Source organism: Dasypus novemcinctus, chromosome 7 (assembly GCF_030445035.2).
Source record: "Dasypus novemcinctus isolate mDasNov1 chromosome 7, mDasNov1.1.hap2, whole genome shotgun sequence".
NCBI classification, from domain to species: Eukaryota; Metazoa; Chordata; class Mammalia; order Cingulata; family Dasypodidae; genus Dasypus; species Dasypus novemcinctus.
Window position 1 is genome coordinate 28199343 of NC_080679.1, and position 19017 is coordinate 28218359.

Genomic DNA, 19017 nt, shown 5'->3' on the forward strand with positions numbered 1-19017 from the left:
AAGAGAAAAACTGAACTATTAAAAAATGAGCTTGTTCATCTGGTGAGCTGATTAATGGCACAGGCTTTGGAGTCAGAGACTTGGTTCAAAACCTGTACCACCCTTTCCTAGCCATACGACCTCAGACAGTTATTTAACAGCTCTAAGCCTGGGTTTCCTAATGTAGAAAATACTGATAATGGCACCTACCTGAGAGGGCTGTAATGGAAATTAAATGAGAACTTCCATAAAGTGCTTAGTACATTGACTAGACCACATAATCATTTAATAAATGGAAGCTTTTAGTATTGTCATTTTACCTGTCTGAGACTATACTTTTTAAAATGAAAATAAAATAAATTTGCTTAAGGGCTTAAAAACAACAAAAAGTTGATTTAGAAAATACTTATTATGATTTAAAAGTTAATTTAATACAACAGTCTTTTTAAATGGGAGACTTTTTTTTCAGTTCACTATTTTTGGCTTTGTCATTTATTTAAATATTCCCACCTCAACCTTGCCGCAAGTGACTGGAACTTTTTGAGTCCTGAATTACACTTACAGGTGATTTGCATAGGTCTTTTCTGCCTATCTAGAACCAGGCAGACCCACTTCCAAACAGGCCAGTTTTTACAAACAGATATGAACTAGTGCTCTTTTCCACTGAAAACACTCACAAGCAGTACCATTAACAATCATAAAGTTTTAAGTTCACAGACTGCCCAAAGTAAATAATTTTAAGAGGAACATATTTAGTATAACTTATTAGAAAAGGCATTTATTCTTACCATTAAAACCTTTTAGGCTTGTAACAAATACTACCAATTTTGTGCTTATCATTGTTAAAAATATATATAAAAGTTTGAGGGAAGCAGATGTGGTTTGAGCAGTTGCGCGCCCGCTTACCACATAGGAGGTCCCAGGTTCGGATCCCAGGGCCTCCTAAAGAAGATGAGCAAGACAATGAGCTGACGCAACAAGATGACGTAACAAAGAGACATAAGGGGGAAAACACAAGAGACACAAGAAGCAGGGAGTAGAGGTGGCTCCAGCAATTAGGTGCCTCCCTTCCACATGAGAGGTCCCAGGTTTGTTTCCCGGTGCCTCCTAAAAAGAAGATGAGCACACAACAAACAGATACAGAGAGCAGACAGTGACCACAAACAACGAGGGGGAAAGAGAAATAAATAAAATAAATCTTAAAAAAAAAAAAAATGGGGGCATATGATGCAAATGTTACATCCAACCACACTGCAATAACACAGAAGTACACAGGAACTATATGCTGGAGCAACAAAAGGAAGCTCAAATCTAGTGTACTGGCTAGATATTTATTTTCATTATAATTCTTCCTTGATTTCTTCTAGAACTAACCCAAATCCCTTTAGTCCCTAAGCTATAGGATCTGGGTAAAATACATATTAAAAGCTGTACTTTATGCTTATTAATTATGATTCTTCTCTTTGGTTGCCTATCACAGATGATTTCATTTAATTTAAGCTCTTTTACTAAATAATCACTTATAGGGAGTTTAAGGTATCTGATGACTCTCAGTGAAGTACTACATTTCTCACTGTGTCCATTTTGTCTGTCCATGCATTGGCGTCTAAAAAACATGACCCATGAATAGATTTCACATCCTAGAACTCTCTGCTGGGAGTGGAGAAGAAAGGTGGCTGGCACAAATCAACAATATTCTAAGAGTTCTACAGTCATTCAAAACCCAGCCAAACCTTCATTCCTTCAAAACACTCCATTATACTTAACAGTTTAGAGAAAGCAGCAATACTGTTGTGGAATTTAAGAGAAGTTCAATTATTTGAGTATAGAGAGGCCAGGACTCAGGAATGATTTTGAGAAGGAAAAATGGTTTATTGACGGCCAGCCGGCCGGACTCAGGAACTTCTGTTTGAATCCCGAGCCCTGAACAAGATTTTCAAACGTCTTTTATACAGAGAGGAAAGGCCAAATGGTCCCTTTGTTTCAGTTCTCAATAGGCTTCAATTAGCATATATCTTCCACATCTTAGGTAAGCTTTTAGCATGGACTCCAGACATTCTAGATAAGCCTTTAGTGTATTTGGTTTTTGCATTTCCCCTAAATACTTAAAGTTTATAGCCCTTGCATTGTTAAACATTTCCTGGGATTGGAGCCGCTGCCTCTGTCCCTAAGGGCAGGACTGCAGCCTCTTACCATTCCACACCCACAAGTCAAACAACTTAGTTATCTCTGAAGAGACAAAGAGCCTTCCACCCATAGCCCACATCAATACAATGTAAAGAACCGAATCGTTTCAGTTCTGAACCTTGAGCTATGAAGGCCAACAAAGCTAAGAGGTGACTTTTACTGAATCTATTCTTCACTTAAATTCTCTGTGTCTCAGTTTTTCTCCTCAAAGAATCAAAGACGGCAACACTAATACCCAGACTACATTTCAGACAAACTAAAGTGAAGTAAATATATACTGTAAATAAAAGGACTGATCAAAAGTACACCATCTGAAGGAAAAACTGGGGAAAAAGCTCACTTATTTTTCTCACAACTGAAGAAGAAATGCTGTACCTGAGAAGATCTACAAAATCCCAAAATGGAGAACACTTTCCCTCCGATTTATATTTCATTTGTTCCTCATCCACTTTAGAAAAAGGAACTATATCACTTCCATAGCGGTACCCTAGAGAACAAGAGAAAAGCATCTGTTAAGCAGATGGGGCCTCATTTTCTACAAGCTGACATGAGTTCTATGCATACACAAACAATATATTCACACTCCAGAGCAAGCCTCCACATTCTAGTCTCTGGAATCAAATTACTGCCCCTGGTGATCAACTGGGAAAAAGAAGAAGCAGATACACAAACAACATATATATTATACTGACAATTAAAATCTAATTACATTTTTATGTACATTTTCGGCAATCCAGTTACCTTAATGATTAACTCAGCCCAGAAGAACGAAGCAAACGCAATGTACTAGTTATCCTCCAAAGATAAACCACAATTGACTGAAGTACAAGTATGATTTGTAAACACAATAATAAGAACACATTTATTCAGAAACCTGGAGACCCACAGAGAAAAATGCCCAAAGGAAATTTTCAGAATAAAATGTTTCCCAAAGCACATACAAATGGAAGACGACCAAAAGCGTCTTCTATTTAGAACTATTCAACTGAAAATTTGCATATTTTTCTGCATTTAAATTTATTACACTTTTGGGATTTGATTTTATATTTTCTTCTTCTTAATTATTTAGGATAGTTATTGAAATATAGACTCTTGACTCATAGAAAACCTTCTGCATCTGTTCCATGGCCTCTGTTCTATGGAAGATCATGCCCTTTCAGTATATAATACCTTATGTGTTTGGATGAGAAGGATCATCAAAATATGAGCATTCTGGCCTTGGGTAAATGGAAAGAAAGACCACATGCATCTTTACACTAAGAAACGAGGAAACTAATATCTGGGACAAGTTCTGTGATCTGGTGATTATTCGTTCCTGTCAGTCTGTCGATGTTATCAAGTATTTAATTAAAAAGAAACAAATTTCTATTTCCATTTATGTCTTTTTAAGACAGTTGGTAAAGAAAATAAGACAAAAATCCTAGCAAAAAATTAATAGTAGAGAAAAGTATGGCACATGATTAAGAGTGCTGTCTAAATCAAATGTTTTTTCTAACTTTTCTGTCATCAGTCATCTTCTCACTTGAACAGTTTAACAGCAACTTGAAAATTCTAATTAAGACTGTTGTGCCTTCTGATTCATCTACTGGAAGGGCAAATAAATAACTCTAGCCTTTGTATATGGCAAAAAGTTATATAACATATGACTATATTCATATTGCCCAAATGTTTATCTTCATCCCTTTGTCTAATAGAGAGAAGTGTATATATTAGAGCATGGAAGATAGATGACAAAGTAAATGCAAAAGGTAAGGGAGAAATTTGTACTTCTACACTATTACAATTTTTAATACCTCCCTCTTCATTTCCTCACCAATAAACTTCCTTTTTCGCCTAAGACAATCATGGCTGCTTTCTTTGCTTGCGACCAAAAGAATTGGCACCTTCATCTCCATTCCCTTCTCCTGTCAATCCAACCTGTACCCAGCTGTTATATTAATCTTCCTAAAACACAGCCCCAATCATGGCATTCTGCTCTTTAAAACTATAAATGCTCCAAATTGCTTTCAAATTAAGTATAAACTCTTCACACTATCTCTCAAAGTCTTTCGTAATTCAGTTCTAATTCAGAATAGTATGCAGAAGTAGTCCCTGATGTCAGACTGTTTTGGGTTTGAGTACAAGTTCTCAAACCTTCTAGCCTTGTGAGTTTGAATAAGCTAATGATCATCTTTCAGCCTCAATTCCCTTATATGTAAAATAGAATAACAGGAGTGCCTACTTCAAAAGGCCATTGTAAGGGTAAAGAGAAACTACAGGGTGTCTATTAGCTACTATCCTTGAGAATGAATTTGTATATGTCCAATAAACCAACCTGACTTGACTATTTGATTAGCAAGCAATGGAGTCGATTCTGTTCCAGGTTTGACCTCAAAATTCACGTTCTCAACCACACAATACTACTGAATAGATCTGCTACATTCTACACATAATATGTCAGGGGAAAGAAAGTAATCATAATCTTCACTACCTACACCCACCCTCCAACCCACAAATGTACAAAAACACCTAGGTATGGTGTCACAGGTGAAAAAAAATTTTTTTTTCAAGGGTGGCAAATTAAAACTACACTGGGCAGTACACTGCGGGGGTTTCCCCTCCTGACGGGGGCGGCTGGAGGGGTCAGGAGGGCTGCACCTTAGCGGGGTTCAAGGTCGCGGCAGACGGCCTCAGGGGCTCTCAGTCTGCCTCAGGGGCTCTCAGGTGTGGAGGACGCATGGCGGGGGAAAGGAAGATGCCGCGGAGACCAGGTCTGTGCGCATGTCCGGTTTATTGAGGGAGTACAGTGGGTTATATAGGAGACGCGGGGGGGGGGGGGGAGACGTGGCAGTAGGGGATTGGCAGAAGCATGGGCGGACTTGTGGTTGGCTGCTGTAAGCAGTTACTAGGGATGGGGGCGGGTATTAGGTTCTATAGGGACGGGGATTGGTGCAGGCGGGTACTGCCTTCCGATAGGTGGTTGCTAGGCAGAGGGCAGGCGGAGAGGCTAGGGGCGGGGGGAGGCAAAAGAGGGAAGCGGCTAGGCGGGAGTCTACTATCTAAGCTGTTTAAGGGGATAGGCCAACAGTACACAGCCTGGCAATATATTTAACTAAAGAACTTCGTTGCTACCTTAACTCTCATTTAGTATCTTAGAATTTTAGCTCTTGAACTTTCAGATACTTTCAACTAGTTTTAATGTGGGCTATGGGTGGAAGGCTCTTTGTCTCTTCAGAAATAACCTAAGGTGTTTAACTTGTGGGTATGGAATGGTAAGAAGCTGCAGTCCTGCCCTTAGAAACAATGGCAATGGCTCCAGCCCCAGGAAACAGTTTAACAATGCAAGGGCTATAAACTTTAAGTATTTAGGGGAAACGCAAAAACCAAATATGCTAAAAGCTTATCTAGAATATCTGGAGTCCATGCTAAAAGCTTACCTAAGATGTAGAAGATATATATGCTAATTAAAGCCTACTGAAAACTGAGACAAAGGGACCATTTGGCCTGGCCTTTCCGCTCTGAATAAAAAACCGTTTAAAAATATTGTTCAGGGCTCGGGATTCAAACAAAAAGCTCCCGAGTCCGGCCGGCAGTCAATAAACCATTTTTCCTTCTCAAAATCATTCCTGAGTCCTGGCCTCTCTATACTCAAATAATTAAACTTCTCTCAAATGCTACAACATTTTTGGCGACTCTGGTGGGACAACAAACAAAGGCCAGAGACGGGAGCATTTTGCTGCCCCTTCCAAATCCCCGAGGAAGCCGGGAGGACTCGGGTGAACCCCAAATCTGGGCGCCCCTGGATTAAATTTAATCCAGAAAAGATGTGGGCTCCACCAGAATCTTCCCGACAAAAATCGAGGGCAATGGAAGGTCTGAAGAGAAAGATTCTGGGAACAAAAAAGAACTCCGAACATGGAAGAAGGTAAGACTCCCCGGGTGAGCAGAGTCTGGAAAGCCCTAGCTTTAATTGCTAGGAAGGGGAGGCTGACCACCTCCCGAGAGAACCCTAGTAGCCCCAGAAGGTTGGGGGGAAGCCGTTCTCTCTAGGCTTGGGAAAAGGAGAAAAACCGGGGAAAAGCCCTGGTGTTTTGGGTTTGTCTAACTGCATGTTAGAATCTAGTACTGGTCTTATATCCACTAAAGGAGTGAAGTCTCGATTTTAATAGGAAGGGCTGTTTATAGGTTCAAGTCCTAATGTCCTGGAGAAAAACCAGGAAAAAGCCCTGGTGTTTTGGGTTTGTCTAACTGCATGTTAGAATCTGGTACTAGTCTTATATCCACTAAAGGAGTGGAGGCTTGATTTTAATAGGAAGGGCTATTTATAGGTTCAAGTCCTAACGTCCTGGAAATTGGTCTGGATTAAAAAAAACGAACAAACAAACTTGGTTACAGAAAAATGGATCGGCTTTTCTAGTGGAGCTTGGTCTGGGTGTAAAGTTAAACAGTGGAAAAGTCTAGCTGAAATCTTTTGTTATGGTGCTAATTTGTGAATGAATTCGCTTTATACCAAATGTTAAGTGTTCTGAGGTTTGTGATGGCTGTGGGGGCAGCCATGGTGAAAATAAATATATAAACTTATGGGTCAGATTAGTGACCTTTGTGCTTCTGTCTGTGTCAGCTCAATGCTAGTGTTGGAGTTGTGTCCTTATGTAAAGTAGAATTACAGCTGAGCTGGAGCCCTCCCTTGCCATTGGCAAGGGGGTGAAATGATTCTGGGGCAAAAGCTGAGGAGTCTGGATGTTTGCAGAGTCTAGATGTTTGTGCGTGCTCTGCTGTCTTGTCTCTGGTCTGGCCCTTTGCCGGGGCTTGGAGGCCATCTGTATCCGCGCCACGCACCCAAGTTTGTTGGGGATGTCCCAGTCAGGGTGGCTGGGTCCCCGGGAGAGTTGCCAAATTTGAGTAGGTTCTGTCTGCCAATTTTGGCTGAAAGCTGGAAAGGGGGGAGCGGCTTGCCCCTTTCCAGTGAGTCCACCCTTCTATTCATAAGCCGCATTCCTGTTTGTTGTGCACCCGATTGCTTGGAAGGGGGGGAAGGGAAGGGGGTGAAAAGCAGAATCAGAATAAATGCAGTAAAGTTCCCTCCTTAGGGTGTCAAAGCCAAAATACGTTTGCATTCTGCCCAGGTTCTTAGAAGGTATTGTAGTAACTTTAAGTAAGAGAATGTGTTCTGTGAAGGTAAAATTTGTCTTAAAGGTATAAATAATTATAAAGGTTTTACAAACCATTGTTTAAATTAAGGTATTTAAATGGCAAATTGCAGAAAGTCATTATTAAACAAAAACTGAATTGATAATAATAATAATAAAAGGTAATTTTATAACAAATTTATTTGGCAGCCAGCCTCCCCTGCCACCTTGCTTCCAAAGAAACTGTTTCTGGTATTACATGCTAAGTATTTAAAGTGAAGAAAAGTTCATTATTTTAACAAATTTTTAGTATTAAAGGCAATTATATGTTGTAAGAAGTTTGCCTGGTAACTTAGTATGTGGGATATATGGAATGTGTTTTTATTGTTAAAGAAACAAAAAATGATTTTGTCCTAAGATAAAATAATTAATTATTGGAAAGAGTAGAGTGTGGGACAAAAACCTAAATGAATACTAAAAGTGTAGAAGGTTTGTGGAAGGAAAATTTTATGATTAAAATTGAGTAAGATCAGTATACAAAGAAAATCAGTTTTATCAAAATAGCTTCTGCCCCTATAGGCCAGAGAAGAGCTGGGACATCACTGTCTCCTGTCCTGGTATTAGCAACCCTTTCTCTCATGAATTCAAGTTTAACTAAATAAATTGCTGCCTGATAGAATAAGGTTAACAACCACTGGAGTTTTATCTCCAAAATCAAAAAGGGGAGTGGAGGGGGAAAAGTCTCCTGCCTTAATGGTCAGTGTTCCTAAGAGTGGCAATTCATGAGAGAAACCAGTCTGTCTTCCTTAGGTTTCAAATAGCCTCAGTAAATATATAGATTAATCTTGTTGTTTATCCAAAATTCTGCTAATTTCAAGGTAAAATATAAAGTTCTAAAACAAAATGGTGCTAAAGCATTGAGAACATTTTGGTTATTATAATCCATTAAGTAAAAAGAAAAATTCTTGTGGTAAACTGCATGGTCATAGTGCAAATTAAGGAAAGTTTCAGGAGTCTTTGAAATGTTTGCAGTCACACTTGTTTTGTAAAGATTAGAAGTTTAAAGTAATTAAAGTTATGTTTTTGTCTCAAACTATTTATATCTGCCTATTTGCTCAAATTGTTGAGGTTAAATACGCAGTTATATAAGTAATATGTATTTCTGGACCCCTAATTAAGCTAAACAGTATATAAAATAATGCAAATTATAAGTAATATCAATGAGTTGTTTTTGTGTCTAACTCTTTGTGTCTGCCCATTTAAAAAAATTGCTCAGTATATGTCTTCATACATCAGGATAATATAAAATTAACAAATGAAAATTCTTAAAAAAGCTCTATTCAAATTGTTAAAAATTAAATATGCAGTTATATTTGTAAATATTCTTAAAGCCCAAATTAAACTAAGCAGGATAAAAAGTCATAGAAATCTGATTATAGAAACAATTGGGAAAGGGCCTCCTCTTTGCAAGAGCTTTAAAGGCAAGACTAGGTGTGGCAGATTAAACCTATCTACTAGGCTAGGGAACTAAGAATCAGTTTGCCCTGTAATTTCCCAGTTTAAACCTTTTGTCAGCCATAAAAAAAAAAAAACAAAAAAAAAAACACAAAGATTTAATTTTCACGTAAGGAAAAAATTGTTCATTGGTGTAACCTGGCAGTCTCCCACTCCCGGGTTGAAGAGCAGTGAAGGAGACCAGTTTAGGCCAGTCCTATGGGCAGTAGAAAGATGCCCAAGAAGGACTAAGTCAATGCCATTTCAGCACTAAATTCTATTCCTTATTTGACAAAGGGGAGCAGGTAAAAACTAAAATGGTTGGAATGTGATAGAGGAAGCAGTTAAATCATAAACTTTTGCGTGGAAAGGTTAAATCTCAGATAAGCTGTAACTTCTTAAGTATCCAATCTATGGAAAAACATAGGAAGAGCTTGCATGCTAGGTTTAGGGGTATAAATTATGTCATTTTTCTTTGTTCGGGGCACCAGCCATATCTGGCTTTGCGCACCTTCTTGGAAGATTGAGAATAAATTCTTCTCCACAATCTGGTGAGCCTTATTTTCTTTCAGAAGATTTCTTTCCAACAAAATAAAGGTAATTAGTGGCTCTATTAACAAATTTCAGTAAGTAAAGGAAAGTCCATAAAAACTATGGAGAGATCTTTCCTGGGTTATGATTTAAAAAAAAAAAAAATTAAATAATTGTGTAATGTGTTTTAAAACCTGGTAGTCAGTATGCTTTTAAATTATTAATTTTCATAACTTAAACAAAGAAAAGAAGTTTTTAGCTTCCTGTAAGGGAAAAAGAGAACATTACTTGCATAAACTATTATAGTTTCAATTTTATTTAACTTGAGTGTAATCTCCCATAGTTAATTTATAAACTAAATTAACATATGTACAAAATCTTTACAGTAATGAAAATTGTAAGTTCACATTGGTGAAATTAGGCTAAAGGAAAAAGATTGTAGATATGCTCTCTTAAATAAAGAGTAAATTTCTTTCATTGGTAATGGTAATTTAGTAAGTTTATATAAACATGAAGTGGCTAGTCAATGTGGTTATAGTCAATTATAAAGAGTTTGTAAAACATCTTCCAAACTGAAAATGTTTAACTAGTTCTAGTTGTAGAAGTCATTGTTAACTAAAAAAACTTAGATTGGTATTGGTAGCAGAAATAACTTCGTGATAATAAACCTGTCTGAAGGCCACTGCAAAGTACACATTTAAGTAAATGGTAATAAAAAGTTGTCTTGATTCTATTGGAAATATTCTGTTTTCATTTTAACAATGAAAAATAAGATTTTTCCTCTATTACTAAAGTAAAGTACCTACTGTTATCTTCATAGTAAAATTGTGTAAGTAAACAGTCATTTGATATATGTGTTGTGTTAAGTTGTTTAAAATATATATAAAAACAAGGAATAAACTTGAACATTGTCAAACTCTTGTGCATTCAAACCAGGCCTTGAATACATTACAGGTGGCCTCTCCATGTGAGTTATTGGCTAGGCTGGTCACTGACCCCTCAATTAAAATATGTGCTATATCAGTCTCTGGTTCTGCTTCTGAAGTCGATGGAAACTATATTGCAGTTTCAAGCTCCTGCAGCAGCCAATAATGACTCGGTACAGCCAACTGTACAATGGATATCGCCTCCAGACTGGCACTGTTCCATAGTGCGAGAGAGCACTATGCACCAGGCTAGTAGAATACTGGAAAATCTCTCTAAGATGAAGGATGCTGCAACTTGCTCACTGCGTTGAAGAACATGCTAAGTGGAGCCATGATACCAGGATACTGTAAGTGAAACTTAAACACAATCGGCATTATGGCCTGCTCTCATGGAGAGATAACATGTAAGGTATTACAAACCTGAAACTCAAAACTAATAATTGCAACTCTAAATCCTTATGCATTAAGTAATACATTAGTTAATATTAAGTGCTGTACTTTTATCCTGTACTAAATATATGCCTAATAATTGTAATGTTATCTTTTCTATTTTGGATCAAGTGCAGAAGTATATTAGACATGTTAAATTCCTGGTAAAATCATTTTCTAAACAGTTAATAACATGTCTATAAAATAAGGTGGCAGTCTCAGCCAGTCTCAGTCAACTTCTATATTCTACTGTACTCTGCTGTGTAGCAAAGGTGAGGCTTGCTTGCTGATGTTGAGTCACCTATTGAACAAGTCAAAATTGCTAGAAATTGTACAATTAAAACCAAGGTGTAAAAAAAACCTTTATTCTGTAGTTCTAATCACTCCACAGGTGAAAACCAAGAGAATTTCCAACTTAGTGTTCTAATCCTGAGTGAAGCCAGTTGCCCAAGGAGTGCCAGTTGACCAAGAGCATCTAACAGAGCGAATGAGTGCCAATCATTGAACAGCTTGGAATGTATCTTCAGACAAAGCTAAGTGTCTGTTGCAATTTTTCTCTAAAAATAAATAACTTAAAAAAAAAAAAGGAATATATATGCTGTTACCACCAGCTTTTAAAGAGTGCCATCTTTATAGGCACCTAACCTTGTCTACCTCTGTAATCCAAAGTCCTCTTTTAAAAATAAGTATTCCAAATTTTTAATTAAGTTTGTTTCTTTCAGAGTGAACATCTTATTAACCATATGAAAACTTCATCCAACTTCGTACAGAATGCCAGATCTATCTTCCTCCAGTTAAAATAAATTAATAAGAGTTTTACACCTTATTAGGCAATAACTACAGCCCATGGCCAGCAAGAAGCAGTTACAAAAAAGAAATCGTCTCCCTTCAGCACCCCTTTTAAATTAAAGGTGTAAACTCTTTAAGAGTAAAATAAAAGTAATAGATGGATCTGGAACCTGACTGAAAATCCATGTGAGTGCCAGTGGCAGCAGAATAACTGTAGAAGGCCACTGCCCAAGATTCTGCTGTCCAAAATAAAAAGTTCTAAACTTCTAAAACAGTCCTGGATGCTGTACTAAAGACTGATAAATAATCAATCAAAACAACAAACAGCCATCCACCTCATAGCTCCATCAATAATTATGCCAAAGCTTAGCAAGTTAAACTTTGGCAAAAAGGGGGGAATGATGTGGGCTATGGGTGGAAGGCTCTTTGTCTCTTCAGAAATAACCTAAGGTATTTAACTTGTGGGTGTGGAATGGTAAGAAGCTGCAGTCCTGCCCTTAGAAACAATGGCAACGGCTCCAGCCCCAGGAAACAGTTTAACAATGCAAGGGCTATAAACTTTAAGTATTTAGGGGAAATGCAAAAACCAAATATGCTAAAAGCTTATCTAGAATATCTGGAGTCCATGCTAAAAGCTTACCTAAGATGTAGAAGATATATATGCTAATTAAAGCCTATTGAAAACTGAAACAAAGGGACCATTTGGCCTGGCCTTTTCACTCTGAATAAAAAACGTTTAAAAATCTTGTTCAGGGCTCGGGATTCAAACAAAAAGCTCCCGAGTCCGGCCGGCGTCAATAAACCATTTTTCCTTCTCAAAATCATTTCTGAGTCCTGGCCTCTCTATACTCAAATAATTAAACTTCTCTCAAATGCTACAACAGTTTCTAAGGCCTTTGGACAGCAATGTCATTTAGATACACAATTCAATGCTAAATAGGTATGATATATGAAGTGCAATCTTAAAAATCCTAATATATATAAGGCAATATAACAAATAGGAAATAATTTTTCCTGTCTTCTGAATTAACTTAAGGGAGCAAATCTGGCAGGAAATAGAATAAACACCATGAAAGAAAGAAAGAAAAAAGTAAACAAAAAAGCTTGCTTCAGCCATATTACTTTAAGTTTTCTCCTAGTTAGTGAGTTTCAAACTTTAAAATCGAGCCAAGTGCGAAGTCCTGCTACTTGGGACATTTACAAATCAGAGAGACAGAATATCAGGTGTATTCCTCGGAACGATCCTGCCCAAGTCCCAGCAGTGACTTGAAAGTTTTTACCTAGTGTCTCATGATCCCCTCAGATTGCTGTCTATAACTGGGGGAAGCATCTCTGAACAATAATGATACAAATGCTAGCCTACCTCGTAACATCCTGAAGAAAATCTCTTTTAGGCAACAGTGAAAATTTTTATTGGCATACCTTGAATAGTATCCTCCTTCGGAACTTCAGTTTCATCATCATCATTTAAGCAATAAACTGTTTCTTTTTGTATATCTTCTTTTTTTAGAGTTCTTGCATCCACAACTGACCAAGTCTTTCTAACTTTCTCCTGCAGAATCGTATTTACAAAAGAAAAAATAAAGGGAAAACAAGGAAAGCTAGTGATTTTGACTAAAAGAAGAAAAGTTAATATACTCTCTATTTCACAGGCAAAAATAAAGAACAATTAAACATGCTACACTGTTCTGTTCACTCTTGCCCATTATGGATGCCTTACTTTATTTCAAAACAGGATATACAGGATAATTCTCTCTACATCTCATTTGTACCCCAGGGTAATCCACAGAAAAATATTATGTTGTACACATACTTCTTATACAAAACCTTCAGACAGCCTATTACATATTAACTTGCTCAAATATGTAAATTCCTACTAAGAAGGGGGACCATATATTTTGCTATCAGTTTTCCAAAAGGAAAGGGACAACACTCTATCAGTAGTCAGAAATCAATTAAGGAAATTTGAAAAGGTTGACAGAATAAAGAAGGGAGGAGGGTGTATTCTCATTCCTAGGGATACTATTCTAGGCCTTGAGAGGACCTGAAATAAATAATAACTCCTCCAAGGTTTTCATGAATGTACCACATGCTTTGGAATTATGTCTTTGAATATACAAAAAATCGCCTGGTTATATAAACATGTTTGGTACTCTTTAACATGAACTAAATACAAAGAATAATGCAGAGTTAAAACCTAGATTATAGGGAAGCAGATTTGGCTTAACTGATAGAGTATTAGCCTACCATATGGGAGGTCCAAGGTTCAAACCAGAGCCTCCTGCCCCACGTGGTGAGCTGGCCCACGCACAGTGCTGATGCGTGTAAGGAGTGCCATGCCTTGCAGGGGTGACCCCCATGTAGGGGAGCCCCACGCGCAAGGAGTGCACCCCTCAAGGAGAGCTACCCCACGCAAGAAAAGCATAGCCTGCCCAAGAATGGCACCACACACACGGAGAGCTGATACACCAAGATTGAAACAACAACAACAACAAAAGACACACAGATTCCTGATGCCACTGACGAGAATGTTAGCAGACAAAGAAGAACACACAGCGAATGCACAGAGAGCAGACGATGGGGGGGGGGTGGGTAGGGGAGAGAAATAAATAAAAAATAAATCTTTAAAAAAAACAAACCTAGAGTACAGGTTATTAGGAGATAAGAGGAAAACTGAAAAGGACTACTTACGTTTAATGTACGTACAAGTTTTAATTAACTTGATTATAAAAGGGTGGAAATGGATAGAGTTGATGGTAACACATTATAGTGAGTAGCAGCTGTTTATAAATGGGAACGTGGCTGGAAAGATTAGTCTGAGGATGTCCATGTCAAATGAAAGAAAGCTAAAGAATAATCTAGGGACTGAATAACAGTGAACCCAGAAGTGGATGAGAATTGTGGTTGATGATACAGATGTAAGAGTGTCCTTCTGTGAACTAGAGCAGAAGAATGTCACTATTGCAGGGTGGTGGGAATGTGGAGAAGCATGGGAAAAACATAAACTGGTGTGATTTATGGGCTGTAATTAACAGCAATACTGTAATATTCATGCATCTGTGCCAAAGATGGACTGTGTTGATAATGGGGGAGTAAGGAAAAAGTGTGCCAAATGTACACTATGAACCATGGTTGGCGGTGAAAGCCTGATGCTATTATCTCAAATGTTCCACCACCAGTGTGGTGTATTGATGAAGGGATACTGGATGAGAATTTTACACTTGTGCATGATTGTTTTGTAAGTTCACAACTTCTGTAATAAAAATATATTTTTAAAAATAATAATACGGTAGGTTGTGGGAAAAACGCACCAAATATAAGACAGGAACTATATAGTTAGTAGTAAGATTTTTATGATATTCTTTCATAATTTGTAACAAATGTCTCACAACAAGGTGTTGGTGGCGGGCTGATGTTATGCACGTTCGTTTTCTAAGTTCACACCTTATACTATATACTTACTGATTATGTATTCCATGTATGAATGATATACCTCAATAAAATCTAAAATAAAAACCATGTTTTGTGTATTTACTTTGTACATTTAAAGAAATAAAAGGTGAAAAGAAGCTCATATAGAGGCTTGGATCAGACTTCAATTCAGACTGGAACTGCATCAAATAATCACCAAGAGCAATTTGGTTTTGAAAGTATACTATTACATACACATGTACATATATTACAAAAGATAATTTCACAATAACAACTCACCATTTTTGGATATTTCACAGATGACTCTACCAGATCATTACTAATTGAACTAGGTGTGACTGAGTCCCGAAATCTCTGAACTTCTTAGCAGGTGCATATCTATATTTCTGCTATCATTCTAAAAGGACATAACTTAATGCATTTCATTTTCCTTTGTTAAAAAAAGGCCTATAACTCATGATTACCTCTCAATTATGTATGGAGAGAAAGAAGAGAAAGAGGCAGAAGTCAAACTCTATTATGTTACAGACAATTCTTCCAGCCTACCTTTTACATAGAAGCTAAATAGAGATGAAATGAACAGGGAGAGCACCTAGAGGATTAGCAGTTATACTGAATAACACTTGAATTTTCAAGTCCTTATGTAAGCATATCTATCTGTTGGATAATATTTTTTTAAAAATAATTTCTATTTACCACTTACCGATTTATAAGCCGAAATCTTTATTGACAAATTGGAGCCAATGGTCAGTTGACAGGACCAGGGCAGGGAACACTTACTAATTTTCTTAAAGACGCACAGTTGTTGAAGACTCTCACTTAATAAAGAAAAATATATAATGAAAGCAACAATTTTAAAATGTTAATGTTAATGTGCTGGATGATTCGTTTAATTTTCTTGAATGAGAAGTGAGCTGTTGCTGATCACAAAGAAAGGAACAGCAGGAGATGGCAGAAAAATGGCAACTACAAGTTGGAAGAGAGCCAGAATACAAGTGAGGTAGCTTAGGAGAAAGGAGCTGAATTACTTAATGGACAGGTGAAAATGAACAAGTCTGTCTTCCCCTATACAATCTTTTCTTTCCACTCAGTCACTGGTTCGTAGCTTTTTTCCTGGGCCGAGGACACTTTGAGAATATCATGAAAGCACATTCATAAATGAGTCTGCACACAGGACAACAGCTTCACCAACTCCTGGAAACCAATGTACCTGAGGATAATAGCCCCTGCTCTAGGAAATCAAAGGGTGGATACCATCCTATTACATCACTGCTCACAACTCTACAACTCCTTGGTTAGTTCCATCTCTTTTCAATAAAAGATACATTTTATATGCATGCAATAAAGAAAGTTAAATGAAGACTATGGGTGGGGTTAAGGAAGTGAGTAATTCATATCTAACTTTAAGATAAATCAGATAACTCCTAGGTTTCTTACTGGGGAGTTTGGCAGCAAAGGTAGAGGGGAAGCAAGCGTAACATGGAAAGTGCTACTTCAGCCGAAAAAAAGTAAAGAAGTTTATATTTTTCTTCCCTGGTCCCTAATCAAACACAACAGAGAAGGGGAGAGAAGATAGGCAGAATTTATGGTGTTCATTAAAATAAGGGACAAAGGAATTAATGACCAAATACACTCCAAGCATACATTCCAGATTTTTATTTATCTCCTTGGTACAAATGATAAACAGATCTTCAAAGAAGTAAAGAGAATCATCTGATATTATCCATAGAGCTATGGACAAAACGCTATCAAGAGATCCCAATTTCAAGAAAAAGTTTACAATAAGTATTACATAATTCTACCTGACATCTGCCTCCAAAGCTTATGGTACACCTGGTACACCTTGGCTTTGGATTTGTGAACCAGGTCTAAGACGCCTCCTAGCACATTACTAATTTAAACAGAAATCAGGTCTAAAGCCTGATGGTTAAGACTGGATTCTGTTCCAGGAGAAGTTTTAAGGGCCAATATCTGAAATGTAACACCTGAGAACAGCTTGATCAGTTCTGCAGTAGATTTCAATCTCCCCAAGTAGAAGTCACATTGTCTTCCTAAGATATTCTAGAAGGGTAAACCTAGACCAGTGCTGACCCAATACAACTTCCTTTGATGATGGAAATGTTCTACTTGAGAACTTGAGATGTGGCTAGTGTGAATGAGGGAATGAATTTTTTATTTTACTTTAATTCATTTCAATGTAAATAGTCGCATGAGGCTAATGGTTACTGTACGGGATGGTGAAGTTCTGCTCCATACCTTCAGAGCAGGTCTAAATTCAAAGTAGCTTCAAATTGCTAGGACAATGCACAATCATGCTATGCTACAGGAAAAGCAAAAATAAAAAACTTCTTTAAATTGTATTGGCCTATAATTTTTCTTCATGATATCATGGTTATTATGTTAGCTTAAGATATAATACCCCCACATTAGGGCAAGCCATGATCAAATTTGAGAGTCATATTTGCATTATGACTAGAAACTTCATTTTATGGGATTCCTTACCAATTCCCTTTGGCAATCCCTTGTGAATTACAATTCTATTTCCAAAATTTCCATTTACCTACAACTGTTGCAAAAAAAAGGTTTTAAAAATTATTTAGAAAATCAGGACATATGTTTGTCAATTATACCTCACCAGAAATAAATAAAAATTGTGTTAAGGAAAAAAAATTAGAACAGATACGTACTGGAGCTACTCAAAAAAATTTCTGATTCCTGAATCTTGACTTTAGTTAAGAACCTGACACAAAATACCTGCATTTTGTGTATTTATTGATAAACTGGAAGTGATGTCTGACTATGAAGCCTTCATTAACCTGATAATTTGAACCTATACAAGGCATGTGCTTTGAAAAGTATCCTATTGCCGCTTTTACCAAACACATGCAATCATTTTTACTAAATACATGCCCACCAAACACGTTATTCTAGATGCTACTAACCCCTTTCACGTTCTCTGCTCAAAATAAATGCATGTCCAACTCCAACTAAGAATAACATGAATAAAGGAGATGATCTCTCTCATAACTGGATGACTGAATAAAACAGTTTGCCTTATATATCATACTTCAGAGCTTTCACATTTCTTAAATCATTTTGCCTTTACAACACCCTCTTAAACTAAGTAAGCCAGGAATTTTTACACTTTGGGTTTGTTTTTGTTTTAACCTGATCAAAATAGTATGCACAGAAAAGTTTTTTTAAAAGATGACCATACCAAAGTATCCTGCCTACTCAAATCCAAATCAGAGGATAAGAAAATATTAGGTATTTCATATCTGACACCACTTTTAATAATCAAAAATATTTTTTGTAGGCATATGAAAAAGAAGGGCCCCAAAAATATGCCCTGAGCTTGATAAAAGATGAAAACCTACTGCCTTATCTTTTACTTTGGACTTTTAAAATCTCTCGTGTTATCTATATATTCCCAAACTTCACTGATACAAATCCTGGAAATAAATCAGAAACCTTGTACTAATCAAACTAACCTGGGGAAGGAAAAAAAAAAAGTGCAGGAGGGTGGGGTGGGAAAGTGATATTCTAATTATTTAATAAAAATCAGACTATTAACTGCTAATTAAAGAGACTGACCCAGAAGAGCAATAGGAGACCTTTGATCAAGAGATATTTATATGGGTACAATTAAATCGTAAACAATGTTTCCATTCCCTACCTAAAGGAATAAATTTCATCCAGCCCATCTTCACCTTCTAAAGACATCATCACCTTCTTCACCATCTGAATACCTTCTTTTTGTTGCTCAGTAATTCCTTTTTGAGGAGAGGAGGATCCATGTTGGTCCAAATGCAAGTTGCTATCTCCTCTATCTCCAGTTCCATCTTCCTTGCCAATTTGGAAAGGCAAACTGTCAAGAAAATATCAGCAGTGCTTAAGAGGTCAGAGAGTAAACTGGGTTCCAATCCTGTGACTGTCATTCACTAGCGCTGTGAAAATGTGTATGTCAATCATCCTCTCTGAGATTCAGATTTCTCAACTGTCAAATGGCACTCACCTCTCTTAGCCAATACTCTTTTGCAGTTTCAAGTAACAAAAAGCTCCCTGACTTGGTAAAAAGGGGAAACTTATTGGCTTAATGCCCAAATAATTGAAAGTGCAGGGTTGCCCATGATTTTAGAGAT

The 19017-nt window shown here is 37.1% G+C and overlaps 2 protein-coding genes across 2 annotated transcripts in view; one reads left to right on the plus strand and one right to left on the minus strand.

Annotated features, from left to right (window-relative positions):
• Positions 1-19017, plus strand: part of LOC139439298 (peroxisomal trans-2-enoyl-CoA reductase-like) — a 145113-nt gene that overhangs the window by 26854 nt on the left and 99242 nt on the right. The window lies entirely within an intron of this gene.
• Positions 1-19017, minus strand: part of LOC101430434 (X-ray repair cross-complementing protein 5-like) — a 45050-nt gene that overhangs the window by 14888 nt on the left and 11145 nt on the right. Inside the window, exons 5-8 of the mRNA XM_071216503.1 lie at positions 18552-18743; positions 15579-15693; positions 12866-12995; positions 2542-2653 (exon numbers count right to left, since the gene is read on the minus strand). Coding sequence (XP_071072604.1) covers positions 2542-2653; positions 12866-12995; positions 15579-15693; positions 18552-18743 — 549 coding nt within the window. The remainder of the gene's footprint in view (positions 1-2541; positions 2654-12865; positions 12996-15578; positions 15694-18551; positions 18744-19017) is intronic.